General features: G+C 41.9%; 1 protein-coding gene across 2 annotated transcripts in view; it reads left to right on the top strand.

Annotated features, from left to right (window-relative positions):
* Positions 1–4021: 4021 nt before the first annotated feature.
* The window catches only part of LOC111244818 (carboxypeptidase M-like), a 36497-nt gene continuing 29722 nt past the window's right edge, over positions 4022–10796 (top strand). For both annotated transcript variants that reach the window (XR_015320716.1, XM_022792266.2), the window contains exon 1: positions 4022–5703. Coding sequence is in view for 1 of the 2 variants with exons in the window: in XM_022792266.2 (XP_022648001.1) it covers positions 5064–5703 (640 nt within the window). In the remaining variant the exon portion in view is untranslated. The remainder of the gene's footprint in view (positions 5704–10796) is intronic.

The following is a 10796-nucleotide window of genomic DNA, read 5'->3' as shown; positions in this document are numbered from 1 at the left end:
AAACCACTGTTTGTCTGTCTGTCTACGTCCAGTTCTGAATTTCGACCAGCAGATGTTCGTAAACTTCGCAGTCACGCACGTTACTAATCCACCATCAAATGGGCACGGTTGCTACAGCGGCCTTCGGTGTATCGGAATCTATAATAATGGGTGGTTTTGCTAAGAGTTTTACCCCGACCTCTTGAAATAACACTGCAGGTCGTATTTGGAATCACGTGCCGATTCTGTTGGATGGTTGTTACACTGAGGTTTATTATTTTTAGATATATCCCATCGGTGAACTGTATATCTGATTTTATATCTCATACCAGTAACATTAGCTATCTATGTATGTTCATCTATGTTATTTTATTCCAGCTGGCGCAGAAAGTTTCTACATAATGTAATGTTATATATAGTGTTATGTCAGATAACTGATAAGTTAGTATGAGCCTTATAAATGAGATTAAGAGAGAGAGAGAGAGAAGGTTTTGTTACAATAAGCTGTCTATAATTTCTTATTATAAAATTTAATCAATTATGGAGGCTCTTTGAAGCTGTTTATCTCGACTAGGAAACACATTGTTCTCATATTGGATTGAGTTGTCAAGTGTTAATTATATCGACCCTATTATCTATTCATTCAAATATACGAAAATAGCTTGTAGGATAGGACTGTGACCAATTCGAATCAAGTAGGATAATGTCAACACGTAAAAAATTACGCATTTCAAATAGCGGATAATGCCCGTATACGCGTCTTCTTATATGAAACCGAAAGATAAAGAAATCCTCTTAAATATCATGTTATATATAAATGGCGTTATTTGTGCACCATCGCAGATTGGTGGGCAGTACTGGCTCTCGCGGGAGAGACCCCACAGACTGATCCTCACTTTCTTCCTGGCCTTTTCTGCCCGTATAGTATCTACTCAGAGAAGAAGTCAGCAATAAGCTATCTTATAGCTGTTTAGTAAAACTTGTGCTAATGTACGGTTGACAATTGATACGTAATAATGAAGAAGACAAAAGGTATCATTCTTTTTCTTATCATAATAACTCCTTCAGCTATTATCTCTCTGTGAACAAGCTTTATAATCACAGTACAGCATCAAAAACATTCTTGTATTAGGACTTCAATCGGAGTTGGTTTATCTAGAATTATATGGATTTTCCCTAACAGATCTCATAAATGGCAGAGTAACTATACAGGCAAGTCTTATCCTTAATAATAACTTCGCAATTTTCCTGCTTATTAATACACACGTATATTTTTTACCAAGGCTAAGATTTGAGCTAACATGAGTATATGTCCGTTGATTAATAGTTACCTTAGAAACACACTCAGAGAGATACCTACTATCCACCTAGACTACGTCTATCATCGCATAAGTATTTTTCCCAATGCTCAGTGCAGATTTTTGTCTCACCTGGAACACTTTCATAAACGCAGTCTTTGGGCAACTCGAAAAATTTGCCCGTGTGTTTTTGATTCGACGTGAATAAGCCCTGTTTTAGATAGGAGTCAAGAGCATTTCAAAATATGAAACACCAAAATATAAAATAACTTCCTTGCAGCGATGCTACGACACTTCTGCTGTGAACTTGCCCCCTGCTACCCTTTAGTTAGCAAATTCGAAATGCCCTGATTTATGAGTATCGTTATACTGAGCTAGTGACAGCATGCGGACAACAATTCCACATGGTTAACGCTCAGATATGGGTTGTTGTTTAAGGTTACGATTCGAAAAGTTAACCAAGCTTTTGAGAAAAAAAGGGGCTGCATACGCTTTGCGGGGTTAACTTACTCTGAGCGATCATTTCAGTCTAAGTTCGAGTATACGACTCATACAATTTGAATCGATTTTTCTAGGTGCTTCAATTTGGAAGGCACTCAGGGAATCAGACAAAAAATTAAGGATTTTCGCAATAAATATATACAACTTACAACAGTTCGTTATGACACACTGAATTACCAATATTTGAATGAATAGAAATCCTCTTAATGCTTACGTTGCCATATAGGCAGAGCTTGTGAGGCTCTAGCGAGATCTTTTCGCATGATCGAGACCTTGTCCGAGATTCATATCCGATAGGCTGTATGCTCAGCCTTAAATACGCAGTATTTTTTATACTTCGCAATTTTCGTAGTTGGCGACAATCCTGTTTGCTAATTTAAAAACTGATTTATAGAAATTATTGTTTGGAGAAATATTACCTGCCCATATCTCGTATATGCTACTGTTCCGCTAATAATGACTTTTTCCTAATAGTGCGGTTAACGATAATGAGCGGTTCTGTCTTTCAACCTAAAATAGGTGCGGTAACTACAATGGGAGTCGGTAGATACGCTTAACTAACGGATGTTTTTGAGGGCTGTTGGCGCCATAAGGATGATAATGGCCACCTGCTAAGTGACTACCAACACGCATTCTGCAATATCGACCAGCGCACTTACTGGACTTCTCGTCTATTCTCACCAACATATATATTTCATGCCGTTGTTATTGGCTGAGAACACTTCAGTTTGTTTACTTCAATGCCGAATTCTCTGTGACGAAAGCAGTAGCGTTTCAGGCCCGTTGCTTTCGCATGTTGCTCCGCTACATGAGGACCGGCCATAGGCAGGGGTTCATGAAGTTTGTCAATCCTTTTCTTCACTGTACCTCAGCAGCATCAACAACGTTAGCGACGTTCTTCTCCCATCTCACTAAAGAATGCGCATAGAGTTCAATGGTTTAACGGGTGCGCTGCTATGAATGAGGCTATCTATTCACGGCAGTGTACAGGTCGGCGAGACCCGCACTTTTACTTTTAAGAATCTTCACTTCTTACTAACGAAGACACAACGTCGAACAAAGAGATCCTCTGTTGTGTCTTCGTAGCCGCAGGCAGCAGTTAACTTCAGTTTTTTTTTTTGCCAGCCAATGGCGTTCGTTATTCTAATGTACATGTTACGTTAGCTGATCATTTCATCGGTGTGCCTGACCGTCTGATCTCGCTTCACACTCGTCGAATGGCTACGAATAACGTTATTACCAGCGGCTAAGACCAGCAACACAAACAACAATACCAACATATTGTAGTCGATCATTGTTGCTGTTCGCTTGCGTAACATAGAAGGCACACTTTTCCCATAGACAGTCGGTGAATTCGCTATCCGGTCAGCCGGCCATCCCGAAGCCTGAGTCCGAAGTGAACGTCGTATGCCTGTTCGGTTCCACTGCGTTGGGGTTTGTTTTCTGAAAAGGCGCTGTAGCAACGGCGTCTTTGGCGTTACACTTCTCGATTGAAGGCATTAAGTTTTATCTATCTTGTACGTTGACGACTACAATGTTTGCTGATATCTCTTGGAATGCGAGTTTTTGCCAAGTCTGCTAGCTATCGGCCGACGACAAGAGAATCACCGAAAATCGCGGTGGCCTGAATGGTTCTAACAGTAATAGAAACTGCAGACTGATCTGCATCTATATATGCTTATCGTGATGCTAACAATAATCTTCACAGAATTTTTTTGTGCGCCGTTTTATCTCGTCTATGATAGTGATAAGATGGTTACTCTAGCATAACGCTGTGCCAGTGACCAGCCATCAGTACGCCATTAGTTATTATCAGTCTTGTTTTTTTAGAAAGCTCAATAATACCTAACTACACACGAGAATAACACACCGCAGTAGTGCTAATTGTTTGTACTATGTAGCTGTTTCTACCGAAACGTGTCTGGTATCGATTCTTCTCCGTCTCCCGGATATAACGTCTCTTTCGTCTTGAGTAAGCATTTGAGTACGCGTATCGTCCCAGCGGTGCGTAGGGCAGCTTCACTTTACTTTCCTTTTAGTTGTTGTTTTTATTAATGTATCAATGCAGCTAGAATGACAACAGCCGGAGTAGTTGTTGTTGTACATTGAGGTCCAGCGTGGCTCCGGTCCACGCACCGCCGGCTTGCGGCAGCGGCAAGAAGCTAAATTACGAGACGCTGGGTAAGAGTAACGGAGAAAGGGCAAAACACCGTTAGCGAAGCTGCCCGCGAAATCGACGAACAGCATCACGTCAGCTCTAAACAGAAACGACGAATGCTCGGAGACGCGTCACCGCATATATCAAATACGATCCGGTGACGGCATTCGGTCACACTGCACTAATAGAAATAGTATTTGTAAAAGAAACCCTCAAAAGTAGTCCTCCATAGAACAACTCTATTGATTTGACGAGTATTTATGCGAGTTCGCACCGAGTGACACATTGTTGACAGGAAGAAACTCTTAAAGATCGGTATCTCTTTCGATTGATTGTCGTCTGAATTAAAGACAACATAATACGGCGCACGCAAAGGTTCCATTAAGCGTCGACAGTGGACCCGTTTGTGGCTATGAGATCGCAATGTCGGCGATGTTAGACCTCTGATACTCGCTGCAGATCGTTGTTAAACATTGGGGCCTTTTGCTCGTCGGTGAGAGGGCTAAAGACAGATAGAACCTTGTCCTCCAGACGGTGTAACTGGCGACATCTGCTTTTCGATTGCAGCAGAAAGGGCAGCTATATCAGGAGAATGGAACGGCAATTAGATTGAGCCGAACCGGATGCTTCCCAAAAGCAATTGTGTGCCTATAGTTAGTTAATCTGATCTGGCCCCATGATTTCTTAGTACTTCAGCGGTGTCCATGTTACTTTAACTGCATTAATCTATCTCGAGTTTTTTCTATCCCCCTTCAAATTTGCTCGTGGTTGCCTACGTAGATGTCGAAGACGTTATCACTTTACCGTCTTTATCAGCTCGTGTCAGCCTAATCTGCCTAGTTCCATTATCTCTCGAAGGATATCACAATGTGTGTCTAGTGTTTGTGCTCGCGACTACGCGTCGATTGTGTCTGATGCCTCTGTGTAAGTGTTTTGTGCATCTTTGCTATATGTAGCCAGTCTCCTCAGTCCTCTGTCGTCCCTACGGCGACCAGTGCGATTTCTCAAGTCTGCCTGGAAAGATAAGACGCAGACGGTGCCTCCACGAACCGTGGACGCTTGCAGGTTTTTTAGATCAAACAAAAGAAAAACCGAAGGATACACAAAACGTAACGCGGAAGCAAAAAATGCCGACCCTGATTTCATCTCACTTGATTTTGGCCATCGCCGCTGCTGGCGTTCTGATTGACGCTCGCTTCTCCGTGCCGTATGTGTACCACGATTACCGCGGTATGTCGGATCTACTCGTTAATCTGACGAACTACCGGCCCGATCTCGTCACACTGTACTCTGTTGGCAAATCGCTAGAGGGCCGAGACCTTTGGGTAACGATGGTGACCTCGCAAGCGACCGAAGATCAGCTGCTGAAGCCAAACATTCGTTATATCGGTAACATGCATGGTAACGAGGTAGTTGGTAAAGAAATGCTTTTACATCTGTTGGCCTACATGGTGAACACGTATGACACGGACCCACAAATGCGCTGGTTCCTCGATAACACCATTATCCATATTATGCCGACAATGAATCCGGATGGTATGGAAAGATCCCAACATGGCAATTGTGTCGGGGTCAACGGGCGTAATAATGCTGCCGATTTTGACTTAAATCGTAACTTTCCCGTGGTGGTGGGGACAGGTCGATCTCAAAAGGAGCAACCGGAAACTGCAGCTGTTACCCGCTGGATGAATGTCGTCCCCTTCGTACTTTCTGCCAACTTACATGGAGGAGCGCTCCTCGTGCGTTATCCCTTTGACAATGGCGTCGGTATGTACTTACAATCAGGTGTCTTAGATGTAAGCATCGTCATTTTGGAAGACTGTTCGGTAGATCGTCTATTGTGACGCCAATACTATAAAATCATCGATGCTTAGGGTATATATTTAACTCACTGAGATGATAAGCTATGAATATGTTTTTCGAAGTTTAAGATATCGTGACATCAGTACCGCTACCGCGTTTTCTATCGCGTACTTAGTGTTAGTTCTATACAAATTTCTATCGAAATATCTAATTATGTACATAGCGAATGATCTCCACTATAATTTTAGGCCGATCTCGAATAACATTGAGAAGTACTGTTATCTGAAAGAAATGGAAACTATAACTGAGGGACTCCGAAACGAAATGTCCTTTTTATATAAGGACATTCCTTGTATATTAATTAATTCGGGTTTATTCAAAACTGGTTATCAGAGCTGGTAACAGCTAACAACAATCGACACAAATCTATCTAATTTATTGTACACGCCCAGCTCAACGTCCTATTAATCGCTTCAAGACTCACAGCGTCTCTTTGTCTTTTTCTTTTCTTCATAAACCACATCTCGATGGACAAACGCAGCGCCTGTTTATGCTTATTAAGGCCCCACGCAATGGAGCTTACAGCCACAACTGAAGACGGCTCCAGCCATCCAGAACGCCTGCTTAGATGCTCCTACTCTTCCGTTTCAACAATTAATATGAATCAGATGCTTAAATTAAGGCACCTGTCAGCCCTTTGTTGCTTCTGACTTGCGTCCTTACAATCATAGCGGATTGTTGATGCACATACGGTATTGTTGGGCGGTTCGAAAGAAGAATTGGTAACTAGCGAACTCGTGCTACAAAAGGCGGAATTTAGAATTGAAATTGGCGGGAGTATTCCTATCTGTTATTGCGGCTTTGATGTGTGCACGTGCATACATTCATGACCATACAACAAATATTCGTAAAAATCAGGCAGCTGCAATACAACGAGTCCTATCCTTTGTAACGAAGGATTTCTGAATATAATCAGATCTAGATCTGAGAAGTAACGGCAACAGGACTCATTTATGCCTCTTCGTGTTTAACAAGGCTTGTTTTAACCCGTTTACTCATTCTACATCTATACACTTTCACTACCCTTAAAAATGGTTTGAAGTCTATAAGTGGGCTTGTTTATCTTCGAGATACTAATCTACGTGATTCTTCTCGATGACTTGTCTACTTCTCTTCGTGTACAATTACCAATCAAGTTACACTTTGTAGGTGCCATATTCCGGTAGCCTGTAAAAACCAACTTCAATACTACACAGCAGAAAGAAGATGAGTTCGAAAATCTAGCGAACGTAGCGCGAGTTTTACACTTGTCACTTCCTCCTATCTGCCTATTCTTATTTGAGTCTCCCTTTACCGCAATTTCTTTCTTACGGGACGTGAAACGTCTCCCAAATAACTGTTCCTTATGGCAGTTAGCTTTAATTGTGGCTCCCCCTTCCCCCGCTCCTTCTTGAGATGTCTATTTTTATATAATAATTTTTATATAATTACAGACAAAGCTGAAAAAAATGCCTCGTTTACCATCAACACAAAATGCCTCATTTGCATTTTGTTGTAGAAAGGGAAGGAATTATCGCTCCTGGCAGATGGCCGCGCAAATGACTGCCCTCCGTTGTACGCCGCTCGCCGGGTCCCCACGCGCAATCAATGCGTTTTCAATTTCTCAAGCTCGGCTTCTTTTGATCTAATTCGCCCATGCCATATAACCGAACGCTCGCGACCGTATTCCCCTCTGCTCGTCATGTTTCGCTCGGTCTGCTTTATCTGACAAACAGGTTCCCTTTTTCCGACAACTTAGCCGGCGAACACCATTTGTTGACCGTTAGAAGTTTCGCACCATTGTATAAGAAGTTGATGTTAATGAAGCAGCAGGAACATGTTAGATACTGCCGGTCGCCTTGGGGGCGTTGCGATAACTTCTAACTGTAGATGTGCAAGCCGCAAGGCACCCATCACGGGGATAGACTTGGTAGCAATTTAACTGCTTGCACCGTCGTGATGAGATAATAAAGACATACCTGTAAACGTAATCACGAGTGATATTAGCCAAGTTGTTCTACGTCTGATCTTGTTATGAGCTGACAAGAGAGTGGACAAAAAGAGCGCTTCGCTGATTTCGACGATATTATTTGCCTCGGTTGACGGATATGGGATTATTCGATTTCAATTTCAATATAGAGGATTTCTTCATGTCATGTTCAGAGAATCAGATATGAATATGTAGAGAATCAGATATGAAGATATTAAGAATCGTCACTGTTATAGCGTTGCAGTGACTGTACGTAAAGCACGAGAATATAACATGCGTTTCGATACGCAGTCGCGTTTTACGTGCCGAAGCGATAAAACAAAAGTCAGTCTGATCATGCTAACAGTTAACTGTGTTAAAATAATGTTGCATTTCTAGTTAAATTTCCACCTCATAGGGTAATTACTGATATGTCGCTCTTTGATTATGGATAGGATTGCGAATGCAGGGAATACATAAGTTTTTTTTACCGTTTCACTGCAGCTATCCTTCGATTCAATGTCAACGTCAGCTCTGATTTCCTCCCGGATGGTGTCTTACCCGCCCGTACAAGCCATATAGGCTGTCTGTACGATTTACATGACGTAACATCATGCAATCTTGGATATTTTTGTGGATCTTGCATCGTTGTGCAGTAGATTAAAAATGCACGTAGACAATGCAAGTCTACTGAGTTTGTTTTATGGGGGTAACGTGCCCCATCCACCCTTCAAATAGCAGAAAGTCGGTCGCTCGTACGGGCATTTTTTTTATGTCCTTATCTAATGTTGGCTCGCCTGAAATATATTTGGCTGTTTACCGCTGTCGCCAAACAAAGGCTGTCAGCGTCGCCAGTCCACCTGGAAGCGTAACGATATAGAATATAGACTACGATGTATTGGCTATAATAATCTGTACTATGGGATACAGACGATATTCATTTGGGCCAGCAAGGGCCCATATACTTCCATATATAACATTATTCTAAGTTTTTGTAAATATCCCTAGATAACGGACAAACCGAGAACCGTTTATTACTGCCAAGCAGTTAACGGTCGCCGATCAACGGACGTCGTTAGTTACACGCCGTTGGGCTGTACCAACGACGCTTTGCTAAATAATATTGGAAACTAGTCATTACAAGAGGTGTCATGACCATTATGCGCAGCGGAGATACGACGCAGCAAGTTTCAATATCCGCTCTTCTTATTTAAAGAAACATCGCCATGTAAAATGTTGCAGCAAGCATTGCCGTACTGTTTTTACACGTCTGTTTTACGTCAGTTATGATCTAGGCGGCGTTGCTTACGGTTGCTAGGCTAAAAAACGACATGGGAATAACAACTGTACAAATCCAAAGACATAATTGTAAGAAAACAACTGGCTCCTTTGTCAGCAATTCATTATCTGAGCTGACAGTTCAATAGAACATGCTGTCATGATAAAATTCGAGCAAACTGCATGTAATAATAATAATTTATTAGGAAAAAAACGTTTGACAGGACATTATGTAATACGGGATTGCACTCCCAGCAGCGTTCGCTCACACGGGGAAGGCAGGTAGTTTTCGTTATAGCAAACCCTCGATTCGTTGATTAGGGTAAACAGAGTATGGTTCATTAGAGGACTTTGTCTAGGCGCCTTGTTTTTATCTCTTGTTATTCTGTTCATTGAATTCTGTGAAATTACTATCGATTGTACACGTTCACTACATCTAGATTTGCTTGAGTAAATAGAATGACGGCAATGTTGAAATCATCATGTTCATACATAGTTGATCCTGTAGACCCGCGTAAGATAGTTTTCCAACTTCTACAAATCTAGCTAGTTCCTGCGAAGGGTGTCTACATATTGAGGGGGAGCAAAATGATACTGTCTACAATTTCAAATCGGCAGATCCTCAATCGTCCGCGTCGCACGTCCTCATTACTATATATATATACACATATTACATTTGTCGGACCAGACATTTTTCGATTCATTTATATTCATATATTACTCCCAATATTTGCTTGAGCGACTTCAGTTTACTGTCTTTTTTAGCCGGCGAAGTTGGCATCAACCTAAAATTAACGCAAGATATGCTTAGTTCCCGAAAACGTATTTATGTCACTTGCGTGTATGACGTAACGTCAATGAAATCGGAACTTCTTCTGGTACCAATGGTTGCAAATGCCGATAGTCATGAGCAACATGTCGCAAACGCTTGTGACACAGGAATGTTCGACGATGACGAAAAAGTCCTTAATGAGCCCCTTCCGGCTCCCCCCGTTTGGCAACTAGCTGAAGCTCCCCTTATAGGAGCAGCAGCTACTAACGCTTCTGACGGAAGGACAGCAAGCATTTTGTTCGACAATCTATTACATAGCTCGTGCGCTGTCAAAGGGCTGCCCATCCGTTCCATTGACCATTCTGTCATCACATATTCACTATAGAAATGCCTTCTACACATTTTACACAAAGTTAAGGTGGGAGCACGCAAGAAAATGCCAATAGCATAACACATTACAGAAGTTAAGAAATCGATAAATTGGGCGCCGGCAGAATTACTGGCGACTGGGGCTAATAAGCGGCAAATTCACATTACCAACACAGCGTTTATAACTGCGAACGCCGAAGCTGTGACTTAACGCCAGGGTGGGGACGGAGAGAAAACGCTAAGTTTCCAATAGGTAGAATTTTGTTATAAGAAGTCCCGGTTTGTGCAGGTCATAGACGTCAATCGTGTCGGCAAGCCGTCCTGTTTTACCCTTGTTAGGGTCATTGTGTTGGTAATGGGAGTTACGATTAAAATACATAGGTTTATATGGATGCTTGTTCATAGAAGAAGCGTAACTGTCTTGAACTTAGACAACTAAACTTATGTTAGTCGTCATTAGATGTTGATAAAATGTATTATGCTCCCAGTGTTTGATATCTTTTAATCGTCTCAATTATTCAACATTGGGTCAGGCAACAGGCAAAAGGAATATGCAGTAACAGGCCATTCAAATATGGTAGGCCTGCTACTGGACCCTTGTGCTCTAAGACATATAGTTTTTCAACGCTA

Source organism: Varroa destructor, unplaced genomic scaffold, assembly GCF_002443255.2.
Source record: "Varroa destructor unplaced genomic scaffold, Vdes_3.0 BEIS01000002.1, whole genome shotgun sequence".
NCBI lineage: Eukaryota > Metazoa > Arthropoda > Arachnida > Mesostigmata > Varroidae > Varroa > Varroa destructor.
Note: the sequence above shows the minus strand (reverse complement) of the source record. Positions and strands in the feature narration are given on the sequence as shown.